General features: G+C 40.1%; 1 protein-coding gene across 9 annotated transcripts in view; it reads left to right on the top strand.

The window, feature by feature from the left end:
• MAPK10 (mitogen-activated protein kinase 10) overlaps nucleotides 1–23,784 on the top strand; it is a 239,964-nt gene that overhangs the window by 185,518 nt on the left and 30,662 nt on the right. For 7 of the 9 annotated variants that reach the window (XM_075860970.1, XM_075860994.1, XM_075860961.1 and 4 more), the window contains 2 exons: nucleotides 19,889–20,071; nucleotides 21,184–21,308. In XM_075860970.1, the coding sequence (XP_075717085.1) occupies nucleotides 19,889–20,071; nucleotides 21,184–21,308 (308 nt within the window). Of the gene's footprint in view, nucleotides 1–4,910; nucleotides 4,983–19,888; nucleotides 20,072–21,183; nucleotides 21,309–23,784 lie in introns of all 9 variants that reach the window. The other 2 variants (XM_075860977.1, XM_075860953.1) reach the window with 1 other exon arrangement.

Here is a 23,784-nt window from a genome sequence, read left to right on the forward strand (position 1 = left end):
ACCCGGAGGCTAGAAGAGGAGCAGTGAGATGAGTACGCCGTTTTTTTTAAAATGTTGTGGCCTTTGTAAACGGAGGAATGAATGTTGGTCGTTGCGCCATGGTCACCAGAAAGATGCGACACATTTATTAAAAGGCATTCGCCTCTTAATAAATGTGTTGCATCTTACGGCAAATTTCTTTATATTAATTCCCCCTTTGTCTATGTATATGGATCCCTCCTATTTTGACAGGAACTGCTGACATTCTTATGCCTATGGAGACAGCCCAACCCATCTGATTTTTTCTTAATGGAGATAAGCCACTCACCTTCTTCGGTGCTGGAATAACATAAATGCTCGGTCAAGCTGAACATACATGTGTATGGGGAAGTCATGGGTGATAGCCGTTGGCTATAAACTTCAGCAAGTTGTCTTCCATCCTTCCATAAATATAGTCTTTACCAAGACAATCATCACACCCAACCTTTATGTCAAACTTAATCTGTCTTTTTCTATACTCTATACTTTCCCGTGAATACCCTATGTAATTGTGCGGATTTCAATGGAACCTGTATCATTTATATTTTTTGCTTTGTAGTAAGGCTATGTTCAAATCTGTGTTAAAGGCTCCATTTAGATGAACACCTTCAGCGGAACACGATGAACCGCAGTGTCCATGGGGTCCAAGACAATGGGGTCCATCGGATGCCAGTGGTATTTATCATGTGGTGAATCTGCCTATGCGTCATGCTTTCCATTATAAACGGAAATCATAATACAAGTGTGAATAGAGCCTAAGTACAATATGAAATATTCAAATGTGCTGGAATAAACACTAACATTTAACTGACATATTAAACCACTGCTAGCCATTGTACATGTAGGATGTAGTTAATATGGTAATCAAACGTAGGACTGGAAATGATGAACCTCCACAATGCTCCCATATCACTTTAATACTTTTATGTTTATGATCTTTTTTACGATATGAATAACAGTGTGACAATTAGTGCTGAGCAAAGCATAAATCCGCACATTCCTGCCTCTTGTGAGAGATTATGGATTATGAATATTGATTCCAAGTTGTAATGTGCTCAGCAATCATCCCGTTCTGCAGCAAATTAATTTTGCAGATATATGTAATATTCAGGGCTTTATTTGTTAAGCAGTGCTCGGTAAATGGAACATTTCAACTGCAAATACGACTCTGGGAAAGACTTATATTCATTAAGAAAAATTCACTTCTTGCACAAATGTAATTCCAGAAATGAAGCCAGCAATGAAGATCGATAACATTAGCTTGATCGCTACCAAGTTAGTGCAACTCTCCCTGAATGCAGATATAAGCATACACTTCGGGCATCATAGAAATTTCTAGGCTTCAATAGTCAACCACCTTGTCAGTAACCTCTGTAGTATATTAGAAGGATACCAGTCATGATAGGGCTTAAAAAGTAGATATAAGATGTATACACTTATTATAGGTGCCATGCCTTGCGCATGTATTCACCCCTTTGGTGATTTTCCTGTTTTGTTGCATTACAACCTTGAATTAAAATGGATTTTTTTGTACCATTTGATTGATACTACATTCCTACCATTCTGAAAGTGCACTTTTTTTTAAAACTGTGACACAAACAATAATTAAGACAAAAAATGTAATGTGCATAAAGTATTCACCGCCTAAAAGTCAACACTTTGTTATAGATGGAGGTCTCTTGGGGAATGTTTCTATTAGTTTATCACATCTAGACACTGGGATTTTTTTCCTAATTTTCCAGGTAAAACTTTTCCAACTTCAAGTTAGATGGGTTGCTTTGATTTATATCAAGTCATGACACAAATGCTCAATTGAATTGAGGTCTGGGCTTTGACTAGGTCATTGCAAGAAATATAAATGTTTCCCCTTAAACCACTCCAGTGTAGGTTTAGCAGTATGTGAAGGGTTATTGTCCTGCTGGAAGGTGAACCTCCGTCCCAGTCTCAAATCTCTGACAGACTGAAACAGGTTTTCCTTGAAAGTTGCCGTGTATTTACTGACATTCACCTTTCCTTCAATCCTGACCAGTTTTCCAGTCTTTTCCGATGAAAAGCATCCAGACAGCATGATGCTGTAACTACCGCTACACTTCACTGTCAGAATGGTTTTCTTGGGGTGAAGGAAAGTGTTGGGTTTGCGCCACACATAGCATTTCCCATGATGGCGAAAAAGTGCAGTTTTATTCTCATCTGACCGGAGAACCACCTTCCGTGTGTTGTTTGCTTAGTGGTGCAGACTCAGGTGCCGCTTTTAGAACATGTGTATTTATACTGACATCATGTGACCGATCATGTGACACTTTAGTTGCACACAGGGGACCTTATTCAACCAAATATGTGACCTCTGAAGTCAATTGCTTTCACCAGATCTAGTGGTTTCAGGTTGTAATGCAACAAAACAGGAAAAAACTTCAAGTGGGGTGAATACTTCTGCAACGCACTTTATATAACTTATTTTTTTTATCATACTGGGAGGAGCTTAGTTGTTACATAATGTTTTGAGCTTGCCAATAGAAATCTCTGTACGGAAAGAATATTAGCATATAGCTCACACATTTCCTGTCTTGGAAACAACCCGGTGTATTGTGCCATTCCCTTTTAAGACCCCCCCCCCCTTTTTCCACAAAGCTCTGTTAGAGTTATAAGTATGCTGCTGGACCCAGGACAGGCGGTGGTATCATAGTCATCACCAGAAAAGCACAACAATTTTGAATCAACCAGCAGAGGGTAAGCCGGGTGTCAGACATCAGGTTCGGAGCGTCAGATCGTGAGATGATTGAACTTTGTTAAAATAACCATGGAATCAGTAACCAACCAAAATCATAGTATGAAGTATAAGACAATTTCACAACATAGGTCAATTGTTGGTCGCACTTAAACAGTGGTTTATTTTTTGATAACACAATAGAAAAGAATCTGACAATTCATTCGTTTTTTCAGTGCAAAAGAATATACAGAACAAATAGTTTTTTTTTTGTTACATTAAAGATCCACAAGTATTTTCAGGTACAATTCAAATGTGTGGAGCTGAATCAGAAATGATGGCCAAAAATTACAAATGTTTTTGTTCATATCATGCATAACAAGGCCTTACCCTCCCCAAAAAAATATGCATGTATGATAAATAAAATATAATTTTTTAGATTTAGAGAATTTACTTTCTTTTCTGCAATAAACAGATATAATTTGCTATTGTTTTCCCATGCAATTAACCTTAGATTTGTATATAATAGTCATCTACCGAGGAATATTTTATATGCTTTCAATTTTCTTAAATCTTGAGCGTAGTAACCAAGATTTTGTTATCCATGTTGTGTGATTATGTACAATAAAATCCTCGCCAAGAAGTGGCATGTTTACATGAATAAAAAGGTTATTTTCTGGATTTATAGAGGGATACCCATCGCTAGGATATGCCATCACTTTATGTCCCACCCCCACCGATCCTGAGATTGAAGGAGCCTTAGCTCTGCTTTAACGCTGCGACTCCTTCACTTTTTTTCCTGCACATCAGCACTTTGGCCACCCGGTGTGCAGGGAACTGCAACATGGCCCCATGCAAAATTCGGTGGGGGTCCCCAGAAGTCAAATCCCAACTGATCATAAAGTGATGGCATAACCTAGCAATATGCCATTACTTTATAAGATGATAGTGACTCTTTAAGATCAGTGGGCTATCCTTGGTATAGGCCATCAATGTGTGACCAGTAGTGGTCCCACCTCTGCGACACCCACTGATCAATTTAATGAACGGGCTTTTGTTCTCCATCACCTTCCCTGCTTAACAGACACAGAAATGATCTCAATCATGTTTTGTACAGCATCTCAGCCATAGCTCAGTGCCGTTCATTTTAAGGGTATGTTCACACGCTAGACTAAAAACGTCTGAAAATACGGAGCCGTTTTCAAGGGAAAACAGCTCCTGATTTTGAGAAGTTTTTTAAGCCACTCGCGATTTTCGCTGCATTTTTCACTGCGTTTTTTACGGCCATTTTTGGAGCTGTTTTCAATCGAGTCTATGAAAAACGGCCGCATAAAAAAAATGGCCCGTCGGAAAGGAACGCTGTTTTTCTCATTAAAATCAATGGGCAGATGTTTGGAGGCATTCAGCTTCCGATTTTTCGGGGGTTTACAGCCTGAAAAACGACCAAAAATAGGCCGTGTGAACATACCCTAATAGAGCTGAGCTGCAGTACCAGAAACAGTTGCACGGACATAGTGTACACATGGGTACTTGAGTGAGCACTGCATCATATCTGTTCTGCTGCCTGGAAAACAGACCCCCACTGATCACACATTGATGCCCTATGCTATGTTATAGACCATGGAAATCCCCTCTAAGACTTCTGTTTATACATAATGAGCTGAACAATTACTTTCCATGTGTGCTAGGAGATTTTGACATTTTTATGGTTATTTGAGCATATAATAAAAAAAAAAAAATTTGCTAATATTAATACGAGTGCTTATAATAACGGGCCTCAAAGGGGTATTCCAGATCACTTATTACCTAGATCAGTGATAAAACCCTGGGCCCCTACCACTCCCTCCCCTAAAGGCACAATAGCAGTAAGAAGGGCAGCGTGACTACTCGACCACTGCTCCTTTTAAACTCTATAGCAGTTGCAGAAAGAGGGCTGGATAGGTAAAATGTTTGTGGCTTGAGTACTCCTTTAAGAAAAATAAATACATGAAGTGAAATGGTTAATTGCAATTGAATTACTGCTCAATCTCAAACTTCGCCATATGCTCAATACTTTTTGTGTGGGGTAAAAAAAAAAAACATCTGCCCCCTATCTGTCTGTTCTCACACTGCATGATGAGACTTCATGTGCATTGTTTTCTGTTGACTTGTTGTTTTTCTTCATTTCATTATTTTTATTTGTTTTCAGTTGACATGTGGTCTGTGGGGTGCATCATGGGAGAAATGATTAAAGGTGCTGTGTTATTTCCCGGCACTGATCGTATCCTTCCTTACAAATAATAACACTGCTGGCTGCCAGCTGCTTCATATGTGTAACTAGAACAAACAGACTAAGGCCGGATTCACACGAGCGTGTTCAGTCCGTGATATACGGTCCGCAGGTCGGCCGCATTTCCCGGACTGAGCACACTGCAGGGAGCCGTGCTCCTAGCATTATAGTTATCTATGACGCTAGGAGTCCCGGCCTCGCTGCGGGACAACTGTCCCGTACTGTAATCATGTTTTCAGTACGGGACAGTCGTTCCACGGAGAGGCAGGGACTCCTAGTGTCAGAGATAACTATAATGCTAGGAGCCCGGCTCCCTGCAGTGTGCTCAGTCTGGGAAATGCGGCCGACAACGGACCGTATATCACGGACTGAACACGCTCGTGTGAGTCCGGCCTAAGACAGAGGAATCCAAGGGAACACGCCAAGTGTCTCTTTAGTGTTTCTCATCTGCATCATAGCTTTTTTGACATCCACCACCATAATGCAGCAATCTATTCAAGGCTTTGTGTTTAGGGCTAACTTGTAATGCAACTAATGTAAAGTACAAATGTCATCAATATATAATGAACACAGTGAATGTATTTATATCCAGCGGCTCCTGAGTATTCACATGGCAACCTAAGCACATCTCTAGGTCCCCATGGTTTAGAGCGCAATTGTGGGCTATCTTGACTTGGGTTAGACACCATAATAATGATATACAAAATGTAGAAAGTTACTCTCTATCTCCAAACTGAAAACGGTTTAGGCTGAGCGTTAGACCATTAAACCCAAATTTTCTCTATTCTCCGCAGTTCGTAAATTCTGAGTTTTAGTCTGGCCCAAGCAGTTATTATAGGCAGGCAGAATTGTATCATTTAACTGTGAGTCTTTGTAAAGGAAAGCAGAAAATTCAGCGCACTATGTAAGAAATACAAACCTCGAGCCCTAATATAGGTTTATTTTGCCATTGAAGGGATTTTCCAACTTTTGTCTCTTATGAGATATGCACAGAATATGCCATAAATGTCTGTTATATGGAGCTCAAACCTCTGAGAACTTGGGTCCCCTGACTCCCGTTCTGCAAACCAAGGCAGCATATAGGAATAGACCAAATGGAGCGGTGGCCACATGTATGCGCTGCTTTAACCATTGAGGTTCAGGAGAGTTGCAGAAACAGCCAAACAAGTGCGACCACGGTTCAATTTCGTTTTTATACGACCGCCGCCAGCCTCTTGTCTTGCTTCTTGACACCGCCACCTATAAGACATTTATGGCATATCCTGTGGTAAAACCCTTTAATCACATTCATACCATCTCTTTCTCTGCTTTCTTAGAGACTCATTTGGAATATGGAAATGCATTGAGTTTGAACATTTATTTTAAGTACATATTCACATTATTTATTATTGCCGATTCCTGTCACATTTTTTTTAACTTGTTTATTTATTAACAATTTACAATTTTTTGGTGGGGCTTTGCCTGTTCTTGCGTTGGGTCTTCAGAATAAATATTTTAAAGTAGGATGTAATCATGTCTGTCAATAAGGAACCTGCCATGTTGCCTCATGCACACATCCGTGCCAGTAATGACGGTCCGCGATTACGTCCGCTGGCGACCACGGACAGCCACCCGCATTTTCGGCCCGTGCTCCTATATAAAGTATGGGAGCACGGTCTGTAAAAAGCAAAAGATAAGACATGTCCGATCTTTTGCGGAGGCTTTCTATGGCATGGACACCTTCCTGGGAAGGTGTCCGTGGTCAATAAAAATGTATGGGTCCTTAATTGAGGACCGTAATTATGGTCCACATTTACGGACGAAATCTACGGTCGTGTGCATGGGGCCTAAAAGTTTTACAGTTGTTGATGATATTCTGCCTCCCTTAAATTATATTTTTGGGGTTTGATAGATTATAATTAAATTAATAGTGATGTCAGCTCCCAAATTCCCTAACACTTTTTTCCTGCCCTGCACCAGGGATCCATCAATAGTCATGACTTTCCTTCATTGTCCCGGTTAGACATAGAGACACATGAAAATACATTGTTAGCGGAAGTTGGATTACAGAATGATTTTCCGCAGGTACCAGTTCTGTATGTGAGGATGTTATGGTGTAGCTGCACTTGTGTGAATAGGACTGAAGTGCTTGGTGATGAGCAGTGATAAGGACAGTTGGCCTCATCTATTAATTTTTTCCTTTAATATAATCTATTATTACTTTTCTAGTGATATACAATGCATGGCCTTCAATTATACAATTTTCTGTAGGAAACTTCCAAACATTCACCTGTCACATTTCCCCTCTCTAAGAAATAAGAAGGGCAGAAGAGAAATTCTCTTTAGAATTCATGCGCTACTGCTCCCTACACAAGTAAGGTAAGACACCGAGCAGTCAAGTCTAATGCGTTGATCACAAATAGAATGCTTTGCTCGTCATGCGCTTGGCTAAAACTTGATCATGGCAAGCAGAGACAAAACTCTATTATGATCAGGGCTCCAGTCACATTTATTTAGGCGGTTTGGTTGGTTTCGGGGGAGCCGTTCTCCTTATTGAAGAGAACGAGGTAAGATCCTGCATTCTAAAAAGGAACCATCATCCCCTTTAATAGGATAAAGAAATGTGACAAGTCCTCTTTTAGTGATTTTTCTTCATGTAGTCTTCTTTTCTTATTGCAAACCTTATGGATGTGTATGTGTAGCTTTAACTGCAACATTTAAAGTCAATGTCCACCTTTTATCATCATGTCGTTTAAAGGTCCTACAATTCGGATTTCCTAATATATCTTTATAGCAGTCAAAGGTCTGTTTTTCTTGTACAGAGCTCCAAATCCCAAGCCGATTAGGGGGTAGACATAGATTTAAATAACAATAACATTCTGACTACCTGCAGCTGCCACTAGAGGGAGTATGAGAGCTTACTGCAGACTGTTATTATTGAGTTCAATGTCCAGTATAAACAGTATGCAGTAAGCATAGAAATTATTCATGACCTGTATGCTCAATGAGAACAGCATAACTTAGGACTTCATTAAAGTCGGCCTTCGCATGTTCTGCACAGACTGACAGGAGGTCCTCAGAATTGTTTCCTCGGATGGGCCTAAGGCATGCCAGTCCGTCACTACATGCACTGTTTTGGCTATGATTGATCTTCTATCTGTGGTCAGTGTAGTCGCGAAGGGGCATCTGTCATAGAAATTAATCATCATTCAAGTCACATTAGAACTTAATCTGACCATTGTGGACATGCCCTAGTGACGACTTATATCCACACTACCATGAGTCAAGTAATTGCAGATTTTGGCTTAGAATATACTTTTCATAAAACAGCTCAGTGCTTGTCTGCAGCTTGATATATGCAATACATTAAAATACATCCATTAAAATCAAGGGGCTGTGACTGTAATTCCAGGTCGTTCAGAGAGAGACGTCTTTGTAGTTCTCTCTAGTCTGGCTTATAGATGGAGGTCCTGAATGATACCATTCTATGTGGGTTCACTATTTTTTCCAGTTATACAACCATTTTTTTCACCAAGTATGCCACTCATTTCTTCTTAACTGCTCTATTTGGTTCTGTACAATAAACTGCAAACAAAAATATTTTTTGTGTTGTGCCCCATCAGTATCAAATAAACCATACTTATAAAAACATCAATAATGATGTAAAAATAATTATACTCATGTATTATCATGCTATGTACAAAACACTAAAGAATGTAGGGTGAAACTATCCTTTAGCAGCTGTCCTTTAGCTGTTTTCTATTAGCGCACAGCTATGTTCAGTAAATGCAGCTAATCTGTATTGTCTAATTAGAGTTTAGTATAAAATTGACCTCTTGACTGCTGCTCTGTCCCCCATTCTTTGCACATCTGCTCTGCTTATTGGGCTTAGCGGCTGTGTAAAAGCACAAGGTCACCAGGACATCAGCGCATAAAGAGCTGATTTCAAGTATAGCAAAAACTTGGGCACTGAATGGTGATCCTGGTGATCGTGTGGTGGCTCGAGGCATGGCCTAATGGATTGCTTGTCATTTATGCACTAACAGTCAATAATGCTTTTGGATATTAAGGATTGTGTAAACGATCAAGAGATCGCAGTTTCAAGTCCCCAAGTGGGACTAAAAAAAAAAGTAAATTAAATGGTAACTAACTTTTCAACAAACTTGACAAAAATTTAATAGTACAAGCGAATATACATAACTTTGTAATATATCTTATTAGAGAGAAATGTCTATTTCTCCACTTTGCAGGCTCTTTTATTTGTCCTCCTTCCTCCTAATTGTTCACTCACTCTGAATTTATGGCTTTTTCAATCCCATCAAGACGAGACGAACTATCATCTCACTGAGGTATCAGGTTACAGCTGTCCATAGGAGTCTATGGAGAGGGGGGAGGAGGGAGCAGGAGCAGAGGAAGGAAGACACACAGAGACATTGCTACAACTTTTAGTAAGTGTTATAGTTCACCCTAGTGCTCGATTCTTAGCTACACTACTTATTACTGCTGTGTAATGTCCTCCATCCTACTGCCGCTTCCATATATATGGGACAGATAGATATAGGAGAGCAGGATTCTCCTCTTCTATGTGTGCAGTGTATAAAAAACATGATAACTCATAGAACACTGAGATTTGGAGATGGAGCCTGCAGAGGGGAAAACTGATACAAAACGCAGAATATAGGTCATATAATGACCAAAAATAGCGTTATTCCTCATGTACACACATATGACAGCTTATTTTCAAAGGTCACCTAAAAAGTTAGGTACGCTTTAAAGTTGAATAAAAAAATAAATAAACCCATTTTTAATTAAACATTTTTTTATTGTTTCAAAATAGTAAACAAAAAATTGTAGCAACCCATGGAATAAAGTTAGCATTTCATTTACATTGCATGGCACTTGGTGTAAAACAATCCCCAAAAATTATGCTGGATTTGCTGTTTTTCCCCCAACCCCCACAAAAAATTATTTTTTAATTCCTTAAAACATTATTTTATTGCCACAAAGTACTAAAACACACAAAAAAAGATACTTATGTGGTATCACCGTAATTTAAACGGCTCGTAAAATAGAATGATGCTATGCTATTCATACCTCATTGTAAACAGCGTAACCCCCCCCCCACACACACACACAAAAATAGCAACATTTTTGCCAGTAAAAACTTCAACTCATCTACAAAAAACAAGCCATCAAACAGATCAGTCAACAAGAAAATAAAAAAGTTATGGCTCCCGAAATGTGGGGATGAAAAAAGCAAAAAAAATAAATAAATTACTTAAACATTAGGCCGCTTCTTAAAGTGTATTTGAAAAGGTAGGGCACATTTTAGTTTAGCGCTATCAGCTTTTCTTCACTTTTCTAGAAAATGGTATTTCTTTCCATTTCCCACAGGGTCTAGCATATAAAGAGATAAATAACTATTTTCAATTATTTGGATAGCATTGACGGTGTGCAACTTAGAAAACTGGGGGAACATTTTTTATAATAATAATTAGATATATATATATATATATATATATATATACACACACACATATATAACTGTTACCAGGGAAAGGGCTATGTGAAAAACACTTAAAGCCTGCATCTGTTGATTTCTATAATACTATAATTATATATATATATATATATATATATATATATATATATAAAACTATTACCAGGGAAAGGGCTATGTAGACAGAGTGTTCTTGTCCTCCTGATGCACTGCAATCCACTAGCTAATGTTGTCTAGAAGAGATAGACTTCTGTTAAAGTGCCGCAGTTCATCAGCAGAGTTTCAGAGCTCAAGGTTAATATCTCTGGTTTTTCATGTGTGCCTTGGCAACCACTTCCACCCACATGCATTCATTCATGCAGCCAAGCACAATGCATACTAGAATAGTAAGGGCTCCATCTACTGGTCAAATAGTAAAATACAACATGCCTATCATGGGTCTCTGCCTATATCAAGATTTCTACTCAAGGGCTTGTCCACACGTAACGGAATTGCTGCAGAAAACATGCTGCGGTATGAAAAATACGCACCACAGGTCAATTTCTGGTGTGAATTTTTTCGCAGCGTGTGAACAGTGGCGGATTAAGTAGTGCACAGGCCCTGGGCTGTTCCACAAACTTGGGCCCTCCTTCCCCACCGCCGCTCTGCTGTGTCTATAGTGAACACCACCTTTCTGTGAGAGCATTGACAAATGGCTCTTCAAAGGGCTGTGACCCTACATACTGACAGTCTCCAACCATCGCTGACTGTATCACACTGTGCAGGGACACATTCTCTTGACAATGGGAATGGTAACACGCATTTGTCTATTAGTCCTGGGTACACAAAGACTTTATGTGGAATACGAGGATTTCCTACAAAACACGTCAGGAGAGGGGACAGATCCTCTATAGATCCAGTGACTCACAAGTGATGTCTTCTCTGATGGGAGTCGTTCTCTTTTCTTCTCCATCTGACACAGACTGTTATGGCGACTTCTCTTGATGAGACATCTTTGCTTCTCACTTCTGCAGCCATTTCGAGCAGGAACTCAAACTTCAGACACCAACGCCCAGGCCCATACATTAAAGGGGTTGTCTGGACACAGAGCGTTTTTCATACTGGTGACCTATCGATGTGCCCAGAAACCCCCTTTTACTCAGACTAATAAATAAGAATACATACAGACCCCAGACCTTCTAAACTATTGCTGTTCCCAGACCAGACCCACCTAAGCAAACACAGACCCCAGAACAAGCACCCTAAATAAATACAGACCCCAGAACAAGCACCCTAAATAACTACAGACCCCGAAACAAGCACCCTAAATACAGACCTCGGACCAGACCCCTAAATACAGACCCCAGACCAGTCCCCCTAAATACAGACCCCATAAACTAATAGACCCCAGACCAGACCCGTAAATACAGACCCCAGACCAGACCCCCTATATATAGACCCCAGACCTCCTAAATACAGACCCCAGACCAGACCCCTAAATACAGACCCCATAAATACACCGACCCCAGACCAAACCAATTAAACTACTACAGACCCCCTAAATACAGACCACTTAAACTAATACAGACCCCAGATCAGACCCCCTAAATACAGACCCCCTAAACACAGACCCCTTAAACAAATTCATGATCCCCTTATAGTTACCTAGCAGCTCACCTCACCTCACGGTCTTCTCTCTTGCTGCTGTTGTAGGACATAGGACCATTCATTTATATGGCCCCATGAACATGACCGTGATGTTCACGGATCCGTGCAGGGGACGCGAGTTCAGATTGCAAAAAATCAAGACATGTCATTATAGTTTTGAGGAACATGGGGGGGCTGTGGCAAACTGGTGACATCACTTCCAGTCTTCATTTTTTTTGCGGATTCGTGAATACTAATGACACACGGATGCACCACGGAAAGTTTATTGCAGGTAAATGGACCTCAAATACAGACAACGGATCCGTGTTTTTGTGGATCGTGTGCATTAGGCCTAAGAAAGTTGGATATTTGGCCTGAAATATTCAGTTTGCGGAGGCATATATTTATCAAGGATCTGTTGGTCGGAAATGATCAGGCGAACAAGGGCAGGGCAGTGATAAGCTGACAAACGAAAAAAACACTTATCCGTCAGCTGTTCGCATTTTTAGAAAAATGGTCGCTTGTTGGCAACACATCTCCCCGTGTAAACGGGATGTGCTGCCAACGAGATGCTAAATTTATGGGACGAACGATCGTGTTAACAATCCTTTTCCCTATACTTGCGGTCATTACGCCAATCGACATGCTGTTTTGTCAATTGGCGTTCCTTTAATGGGCAGATATCAGCCCGTGTAATAGGAACATTAGTTATCTTGCTATAATGGGTAAGGCTGGCGAGTCCCTTCTATGACCACCAGTTAAAAGCATTCCTGTTTTACCAAGGATAACATCAGGATGGGTAAGAGTCGGCATTAGTGAGGAGGACAGAGCAGCTAACTTTTACTGAAATCTAGTACTTCTCCAGAAAAGCAGAGTGATGTGAGATACTGTAGGCTATAAGACCGTAAAGTGATGGGTATTAGAGGCTGATGCTGAGAAGTCAGTTGTCGTAGTCGTAGTCAGTTGTGCAAGTTATGTGGAGAAATAATATTTATGTGGGACTGAAAGACCACCAAGCCTTTTCTGATAATAAGTAAATGAAGCCAAGGTTTGTTACCAGCCCATATGAAGTGGAAAATTTGTGTTTGAAGGGACTCTATCTCTCTTCTGTTTACTGTAGTTGTAGTATTTTTTGGAGTACATTACTTGTGTGTATTTGTATACAGAGGTAGTAGAGCTGAATTTGTCATTCAAGACACCTCTGTAACGAGATAATCTCATTTTAATGGAAAATATTGGTTTGATTCCTATAGACATAAGGGGATGATATACTATGCAGGTCCCAGAACCTGTTTACTGTGCCTGGCATCCAGCTGACACGGAGATTTGGGAGGATTGTGATCTACGATCTGTCAGTCAACTGCTCAATATCACCGGGTGTTTTCTTTGCTGAAAATTTCTAACAGTGTTTTATAATGCTCTTCCAAAAGTTGATTTTTAATTTATGTTAGTCATAGTAAACAGATCCTCAAACTCTGGTTCTTGAAGCTGTATATTGGGAGCTCTGTATAGGTCATTTAAATTTAAATTCCCGATTGAAAGTGCCAGAATCATGTTAAATACATATATTATAGAGATACAGTTGTAATATAACAGTTTTTTTGGCATCCTGATAACTCAGTAGGTTTACCTGCGGTCCTATTGAAAACTACAAAAATGCATAATGATATCCTGGTGCATTGCACCAAAAGGCAAACTGAGCTCTGCTACATTGGTAAAGTAAGCACTAGCAATATTTGTATTTCTTGTGAGCACCATGATATGTCACAGTTGGAGAGCTTAATAGCACACTAGGGCCACATGTGGGATATTTCTAAAAACTGCAGAATCTGGGCAATACATATTGAGTTGCATTTCTTTTGTAAAACCTTCTGTGTTACAGAAAAAATGAATTTCTGCAAAAAAAAGGAAATTTGTAAATTTCACCTCTACTTTGCTTTAATTCCTGTGAAATGCCTAAAGGGTTAAGAAACTTTCTAAATGCTGTTTTGAATACTTTGAGGGGTGCAGTTTTTAAAATGGGGTGATTTATGGGTGATTTCTAATATATAAGGCCCTCAATAGCCACTTCAGAACTGAACTGGTCCCTGAAAAAAAAGCCTTTTGAAATTTTCTTGAAAATGTGAGAAATTGCTGCTAAAGTTCTAAGCCTTGTAACGTCCTAGAAAAATAAAAGAATGTTCAAAAAACGATGCCAACATAAAGTAGACATATGGGAAATGTTAACTAGTCACTATTTTGTGTGGTATTACTATCTGTTTTACAAGCAGATACATTTAAATTTAGAAAAATGCTAATTTTTGCAAATTTTCTCTAACTTTTGGGGTTTCTCACAAATAAATATCGAATTTTTAGACGAAATTTTTTCACTAACGTAAAGTCCAATATGTCACGAGAAAACAATCTCAGAATCGCTTGGATAAGTAAAAGCATTCCAAAGTTATTACCACATAAAGTGACAGATGTCAGATTTGAAAAACAAGGCTCTGTCAGGAAGGTCAAAAGTGGCCAAAGAGGGAAGGGGTTAAATATGATAATTAGAGATGAGCGAACTTATGAAAAGTTCGGTTCGGCTAGTTCGCCGAATTTCACGAAAAAGTTAGATTCGGACCGAACTAGTTCGGAACGAACCTTTAATTTCCGTGCGCTGAGCATGGTACTGTCCAGGGTGCTGAAAGAGTTAATGGGCTGCACTAACTCTTTCAGCAACCTTGACAGTACATGCTCGGCGCACGGAAAATAAAATTTTAATGTAATAAAAAATACATAAAAATACGTTCATACTTACATTCCTCCTGTCCGGCCTCCAGCGATGACGTTTCATCCATGTCGCCGCTGCAGCCAATCACAGGCTGTAGTGGCGGTCACGCACGTCAGGATGACGTCAGAAGGCCGGCCTCCAGGGATGACGCTTCATCCCACGTGACCGCCTCTGCAGCCAATCACAGGCTGCAGCGGCCTCTGCAGCCAATCACAGGCTGCACCGGCCTCTGCAGCCAATCACACGCTTCTCTCCTGAAATACTCTGTGCTGCGCTGCCTTAAACTCTGTGGACAGGTCAGGATCCTGTTTCTTTTAAATGCTGCTGGGGAACCCGCTCGATCCACTATATAAGGCTGCGCTACAGTGCAGCATTTAAAAGAAACAGGATCCTGACCTGTCCCAGAGTTTAAGGCAGCACAGAGTATTTCAGGAGAGGAGCGTGAAGATTCAGTGCTGCTGTGAACTCTGCTCTTACCATTACGTGGCTCTCAGTCTGTTACCTCTCCTCCACTCCTGTCCTTAATAACACCTTCACATGATTGGCAAGTCACCACGTAATGGTAAGAGCAGAGTTCACAGCAGCACAGAGTATTTCAGGAGAGGAGCATGCGGATCTTGTGCGGGGTGGTGACTTGCCAATCATGTGAAGGTGTTATTGAGGACAGGAGTGGAGGAGAGGTAACAGACTGAGAGCTACGTAATGGTAAGAGCAGAGTTCACAGCAGCACAGAATCTGCACGCTCCTCTCCTGAAATACTCTGTGCTGCTGTGAACTCTGCTCTTACCATTACGTAGCTCAGTCTGTTACCTCTCCTCCACTCCTGTCCTCAATAACACCTTCACATGATTGGCAAGTCACCACCCCGCACAAGATCCGCACGCTCATCTCCTGAAATACTCTGTGCTGCTGTGAACTCTGCTCTTACCATTATGTGGTGACTTGCCAATCATGTGAAGGTGTTATTGAGGACAGGAGTGGAAGAGAGGTAACAGACTGAGAGCTACGTAATGGTAAGAGCAGAGTTCACAGCAGCACTGAATCTGCACGCTCATGTCCTGAAATACTCTGTGCTGCCTTAAACTCTGTGGACAGGTCAGGATCCTGTTTCTTTTAAATGCTGCACTGTAGCGCAGCCTTATATAGTGGATCGAGCGGGTTCCCCAGCAGCATTTAAAAGAAACAGGATCCTGACCTGTCCACAGAGTTTAAGGGCAAAGCCACACGTGGCGGAATTGCTCTTGAATTCCGCTGCGGACACTCCGCAGCGTTAATCCGCAGCGGAGCCGTTTCTCCATTGCCTTCCACTTCTTTTTAGTAGGCTTCGTTTAGACGAGGCTGAAAATTCCTCTGCGGAGCATAGGCTGCGGTGCGGAATTTGGTGTCCGCAGCATACAATGGATGTTGCGGAGCAGTGGCGGACTGGTTGCGGACTCATTGCGGAAGTTCTCCATTGACTTCAATGGAGATTCTAAATTCCGCAATGAAGTCCGCAACTGTCATGCACATGTTATGTGTGCTGCGGATGCGTCTTGCTTTTTTGACATGACATTTCTTCATTCTGGCTGGACCTATGTATTTCTAGGTCTACAGCCAGACTGAGGAAGTCAATGGGGCTCCCGGAATTACGGGAGCGTTGCTAGGAGACGTCAGTAAATAGTCACTGTCCAGGGTGCTGAAAGAGTTACGCGATCGGCAGTAACTGTTTCTGCACCCTGGACAGTGACTACCGATCCCAATATACAGCAACCTGTAAAAAAAATAGAAGTTCATACTTACCGAGAACTCCCTGCTTCTGTCTCCAGTCCGGCTTCCCAGGATGACGTTTCAGTCTAAGTGACGGCTGCAGCCAATCACAGGCTGCAGCGGTCACATGGACTGCCGCGTCATCCAGGGAGGTCGGGCTGGATGCCGAAAGAGGGACGCGTCACCATGACAACGGCCGGTAAGTATGAAATTAGTTTGCTTTCACTAGGGAAAGTGCTGTCCCTTCTCTCTATCCTGCACTGATAGAGAGAAGGGAAGCACTTTTACCGCAGTACGCAGCAGCTAATCCGCATCAATTTGCTCCACATTTTGGTCAGATCCGCCACAGAATCTGCAACGCAGATTCTGTGCGGCATTGATGCGGACAGTTGCGGAGGAAAACCGCCACGTGTGGGCATGCCCTAAGGCAGCACAGAGTATTTCAGGAGATGAGCACGGCCGGCCACGGGCAGCCGGTCGTTTTTCCGAGCCGTGCTCCCATTATAAAGTATAGGAGCACGGCCCGTAAAATAAAAAAATAGAACATGTTCTATCTTTTTAACGGCACGGGCACCTTCCCGTGAGAAAACGGGAAGGTACCCGTGGCTAACAGAAGTCTATGGGCTCGCTATTTCGGGTCGTAATTACGACCCGTAATAACGGGTGTTTTTACGGTCGTGTGCATGAGGCCCCGTAATGTCGGGTGACTACATGTGTGCACCCGTCATTACGGCAGCGTTGCTAGGCGACATCAGTAAATAGTCACTGTCCAGGGTGCTGAAAGAGTTAACTGATCGGCAGTAACTGTTTCAGTACCCTGGACAGTGACTACCGATCACAATATACATCAACCTGTAAAAAAAAAAGACGTTCATACTTACCGAGAACTTTCTGCTTCCTCCAGTCCGGTCTCCTGGCCGTTGCCTTGGTGACGCGTTCCTCTCGACATCCCTGGGTGACGTTACAGCCCATGTGACCGCTGCAGCCAATCACAGGCTGCAGAGGCCTCTGCAGCCAATCACAGGCTGCCGTGTCAGAAAAGAAGGTCGGACTGGAGGAAGAAGAGGGACTCGTCACCAAGACAACGACCGGGTACGTATGAAATGCTTTTTATTTTATTTTTAATCAGCAGCCTCTTTTCTCTATCAGTGATTGATAGAGACAAGTGGCTGCCGATTTGTATAATATTTTTAACCGGGTTCGGTCAAAACGGGTTCGGCCGAACCCGGTGAAGTTCGGATTCGCTGCGAACCGAACTTTTCCTGATGTTCGGACCGAAACCGGGTTCGGTTGTCCCGGTTCGCTCATCTCTAATGATAATAATGAACAATATTGTTTATCACTTGTCAATATGTCTGTTCTACACGGCTGAATTCTATGAATGTCATGTTGTTACATATTTTGTTCATAAAAAGAGATTGAACACAAATATTATAATAATTGTTCCAGATTTATTTTTTATTTGCTGGAATTAAGTATAAGCAGTTAAAGATTAACCACTTATCAGCTTAAGAGAGAAGGTAGCAGCCTTTTATATTCCATTCATGCGGAAGAAACCAGGTGCCATATATAAAGTACCAATGTGTATACCTAAGTATAAGCATGTTATATATTTTTGATGCTTAACAGTCATGCAGGAACAGATTCATATTTCATAAATGCATTTTTTCTGGGTCTTATGATGCTTAAATATTTAATAAGATCATATGAGTTATTCTCATCTGGACCATCATTTTATTCTATATTATTAAAAAAATATTTCATGCCTTTCTAGTTGCCATTGTGGTGTCATTTCAGAAAGTGCATACCAATATTTTACTATCACAACATATTCATAGTAAACTCACTGTTATAAATATTTTGTATATTAGTTTGAACAGATTTTTTTTTGCATCTACCGTGTGTTACTTTTTTTATTTCATGTCACGAGGCTCGAAAGCACTTGGTGAATTACAAGCGGCAGAACAACAATAGTTGCTTGGTTTTTATCAGATTATTGTTTATTATTACATGAACAGCACATCCTTCAAAATTGAAATTAAGGATTTTTTAATTATTATTTCGCTGTTTAATGAAAATGATTTGCAATGATTTTAGATCATTTCAAGAAAAGTATACTTATACTTATTAATAAATTGGCCATAAATGGGCAGAAATCTTGCCAATTCTCAGACCCTTCTCCAATGTCATTAGTGACATTTCATAGATTTGGTCATTATAACATCAGTGAACTCATTGTCCTCTATTGTATGAGGAGGTTGGGGATTATCTTCTATCGGATACCTGTAGTTCCCTCTTTACAGATGCAGAGTAGCGTTAGGTTGACTATACACTGAAAACAGCCGGGTGTGCCAACAATCTAATATCTATGGGGCTACCAGTACCTACAGGCCATCAATTCTTTGCATATAGAAGGCATATATAATTGAGATGCCATCTTAATTTTTTCAACCAAGCCTTTCCCCTGGAATTAGTCGTGCTAGGAGTGTCTGTCAGCCATTCACCCTTCCTCCCTTTAGAGACACATAAAACGAGGATGTTAATAGGGAAATCAAGGTGAGGGGGGTGATTAACAACTTACATATGGACAATTGTCTGTGGTCAGCTATTAGTTAGTAGGAAACGGTTGTACCAGAAACATAGGCTTTAGTATAAATGAGTGAATAACCACTTACCGCATAATTATTACTTACGTTTTTATCTTTCATATGTTTTCTTCCTTTGCGTTGTTAAGTCTACTGTATAACTATGAGATGGAGAAGAGATTATGGTCGGGAGAAATGAATCATTATGCATATTACAGTCATACTGTAGTACTGAAAGTGCAGGTAAGTTTTAATGATTTGTCATACTGTTAGGTAATCTCCCAGTGTACACAAAGGGTTAAAGTTGGCAATTAAATAATTGCCCTCTATACTAACATGTTATATAGAGATAGAAGTGGGCCGGTTTTATATGGCCGTATTATGGCTGCAACAAGCAACCCCCACCCCCCCCCCCCTTTACCTCCTCTCTTGGTTCTACTGAACTGATCTTAGGTCACATCCAACCCTATGTCTATCAAAGCTTGGTTCAGTGGAATATCTGGGGGTCTAGGTATTGCAACCGTAATACGTTAAAATTCAGCCATTTTTCCGCAAGTATATAATAATGATACCAAAGAAAGAAGGTTAACAAGCACAAGAAAAAGCTGTAGCTGTAAAAAAAAAATCTCATTTAATTCACTTCATTATTCTTCTAATAACAGTAAATAAGAATATTGGTAATTTCTTAACGTATGTTCAGATATTGACCAGTGGAACAAAGTCATAGAGCAGCTGGGAACACCGTGTCCAGAATTCATGAAAAAACTCCAGCCAACTGTTCGGAATTATGTCGAAAATCGGCCCAAATATGCTGGTCTCACCTTCCCCAAGCTTTTCCCAGATTCTCTATTTCCTGCAGATTCCGAGCATAATAAACTCAAAGGTAGGCTTATGAAATGTATTACATCAGGTTTTTCAATAATTGTATAGCAGATATCCTGTGTTTTATGCTTCAGTTTTCTTCCCATTCAGGAACTCAAATAATGAGATTTGTATTTACATGCAGAGACATTTTCCTATGATAAGGGTAGGACAAATTGCTAAATAAATCCCTACTATTGAGCGCAATGGCCTTCTTTTACACATGTTTATCATAGAGAATGGGAAAGGTCAGATAAAGATTGGATCCCATAGATCAGATCAATTATAACCCATCAAGAATGGATAAATATTAGAAGAAATATGCCAAAACACGATGACTCGGAGAAGGAGTCAGTCAGACTTCCAATGAGCAGAGAGCAGCCTTTTCATATGACTTATGAGCAGAACCTGTGCACTGATCATCATCCTAAAAAAACACTGAAAAAATAAATAGTAAAACAAGGTTGATGTAGTATATTATATGTGCACTTGATACATTGTGGCTTGTATACGACATTGATCATTTATTAAGATTTAATGGGAAAGTATGTCTTCAAGTAACAAAAAATATTTCATATATTTATCAAAAAAAGTCAATCTGAAGATTTGTGGATGTGTAGACCAAAACATTGACCTGCTACTGCAGATGTCATTGCCATTTCTCCCCTCCCTGTCTACAATGTAGAATATCACCACCACTTTAGATGTGGATATCTAATAGATGTCCTCAATTGATTCAACTACTATTACTGCCTACTTACTAAACTGGTTGAGAAGACAATGCCAGGTGAGTGTATCCTTGCTTGTCTACAGCATCTAGATGATTAAAGTCTAGCTCCATTAACAAACATTCTGTGGTGTTAAATATTGGAAATATGTCCGTAAATGGGCCAAAGTCCTAATGGTACCACTGGCCTGTGAGCTCCAGCCCATCTTCAGACCTATATGCTGCTACCAGTATCTCATCGATCTTGCCAGCAATACTTAGAGCCTTTATGTTGGAAGCACAAGGTATCATACGTCTACTTATTTTCACGTTTACGTTATTACGCCTTCATAATTCTAACTGTACTCAATCTAATTGACCTTATATCAATGACCTTAATCTTATTGTCACCATTATGTGTCCTGCAGCCAGCCAAGCAAGAGACCTTTTATCAAAGATGCTAGTCATTGACCCAGCTAAAAGAATATCAGTGGATGAGGCTCTACAACACCCCTACATAAATGTTTGGTATGACCCTGCGGAAGTTGAAGCGGTAAGACTTTGTATTCTCCCACATAAAATAGCAATACACATAAATATAACACAAAGCAATTTCCAAGAAATAATATTTTTATTTCAAATGCAGCATTATTGTTTTATTAGGCTTTCTACAGTTAACAGAAAGGACTGTTTGTAGTCAAGTTTATTTTTAAAAAATGTATTTAATTTATAATGGAGGATATACACCTTTTGAGCTGTGGTTCCTGATGACCAAAGACACTGGCCTTAATCCAACGCAAGCAATGCATACAGTAAGCAAATGTCTGACTGTTTTTTTTGGTGTAAAGAAGTAATACTATATTATTTACTAATACTAACATGCTGATAATAGACAGGAGATCTCCCCATTTATGAAGTGTCATCTAGCAGGATCAATTTCTAATTTGGCCACACACATGAGTGTTTAAAGGGGCTGTCTTACGATGACAACACCGTTCAATATATTCTATTATGGCATATGGATCATCATAGACGTCATTCGGGATCCCCTCGTATGAGCCAGATCGGAGATCATACTTAGACACTCTCGGTCAGGTGGACTCAGTAAGTCCATTTTTTACGTGGCTGGCCCGTCATTGAAATGTAGGTATGTAATGCTAAATTACTAAATGTATGGCAGGCTGCAGCTTACCTTGGTGATAACAGGGTGTCTGAAGCCAGATTGAGGGGTGGTAAATTCAGTCAAGTTGTTAAAAATTATTTGGAAAACTTGGTGTCAACCATTATGGCTGCCATTACTGTTACATATGAGGTGTCACTTAGTTTTTACAAACCCCTGAAAAGCAAGTCTGGCTGGTTATGAAGCAATACAAAAGTGAGAGAACTTGGCAGAATAGTCAGTCACTAATAAAGTTTGCAGAATTTTTGGCAGAATTGTCAGAGGGTATGACATCCTCTGTAGGGATACTAAAGGTAGCCTAATATAGTATCTTGACACTTAGCTTTACCATGAACAGATAGAGAAAAAAAATTATTGAATATGTATTAACAACTTGGCAGAAGAGAATGACTCAATGACCTTTTTTTTATTGAATTAATGTGGAAATGTTTTTTAAAGAGAACCTTTCTCTATGATAGACCTCTTTAAATGATAGCATCAATGTGATCCCCTAATACTGCTATATCCGAGTGTCATTGTATACACTAAACAGCTGCCAAAGTGCCTAGCAGGGGAGCTAAAAAAAAGTTCCCCCCAGTTCCCTGATCCTGAGTCACATCATGTATCACATCATCCCTCTCAGTAGTCACAGATGGCATCACATGATCTATTTCAGCGTTACTGACTGGCTGAGAGGGATCATGTGATACACTCTGATTTCATAGAACCAAGAAGTTCTTTTTTTGTTTTTTAGTCCCCGTTTATCACTATCGGGGGCTGCTTAGTGGATACATTTGCACTCACTAGTACAGTCCTATTAGAGGATGACATTGAAGCTCTAATTTAAAGAGGTCTGTCATAGTGACAGGTTCACACAGAACTTTCGGTTTAATAGAGTGGCGAAAACAAGATTATAGAAACTGTAAATATTAAAAATATTTAGACGATAGTAAAAATTCTCCTGTAGTCTAATTTGTAAGAAACAAGTGCATTTCAACTAAATGTTCTTAGCTCTAGAACATTTCTGAGAACTGAAGTTGTATCATGGCAATTACAGTTTGTAACTGCAAACATCATGAAATCCCTTGTGAGATTTGACAGCGCGAAACAAAAGAGAATAAGATGTCTGCGTGTTAGAGTTGGATTCAAAGGACTAAGTGGCCCCCCACAGTGTGAAAAGTGTGTTTGACATTTTAATAAATGGCATCTCCAAAACATCAAAGGTGGAACTTTTTATTTAGACATAAAAAAAGCTTGACATTTTTTCTTCCTCAAGTAGTGGAATATACTTTTTTAATCTAGAAGCCAAAAATGTTAGACTGAATCACGCAGTGGAATATTCATGTGCTTATTATACAGGGTAGAGGAAGAGAATTGGTGGAATGTAGTGCCTAGGTCCCTGTCTCATCTCACAATTGCCATTAGAGCTTAATCAGATGGCAGATGGCATTATTTTATACTCTCATCAGATATCACTAAAGTAAAATAGAAAATCACTGTGAGAAATAACACACAATCGAGGGTTGCTCCTGCAATTTATTTTTGTTTAGATCTGCTGACAGCCTGTGGTTAAGATGGCATCTTATATCGTAAAATGAAGCACCATTGAGGGTAAACATATTTAACGGCAGAGGGGAAAATAAGTAACAAATCACATTCTGTGTAGCATTTTTAGGAAAAGTTTAGAAAATAGTGAAATAAAAAGTCTAACCTTTTTTAGTAGTTTTTTTTTTTTTTTTTACTGTCCATAGATTCAGTTGAACTTATGGAATGTCTGGAGCTAGTAGACATGTTGACAACTTCTTAAAGAGGATCTGTCACTAGTTTATTAATTCCCTATCTCCTAACTAATCTAATAGGCGCTATGATG

The sequence above is a fragment of the Rhinoderma darwinii genome, chromosome 1, assembly GCF_050947455.1.
Source record: "Rhinoderma darwinii isolate aRhiDar2 chromosome 1, aRhiDar2.hap1, whole genome shotgun sequence".
Taxonomy (NCBI): domain Eukaryota; kingdom Metazoa; phylum Chordata; class Amphibia; order Anura; family Rhinodermatidae; genus Rhinoderma; species Rhinoderma darwinii.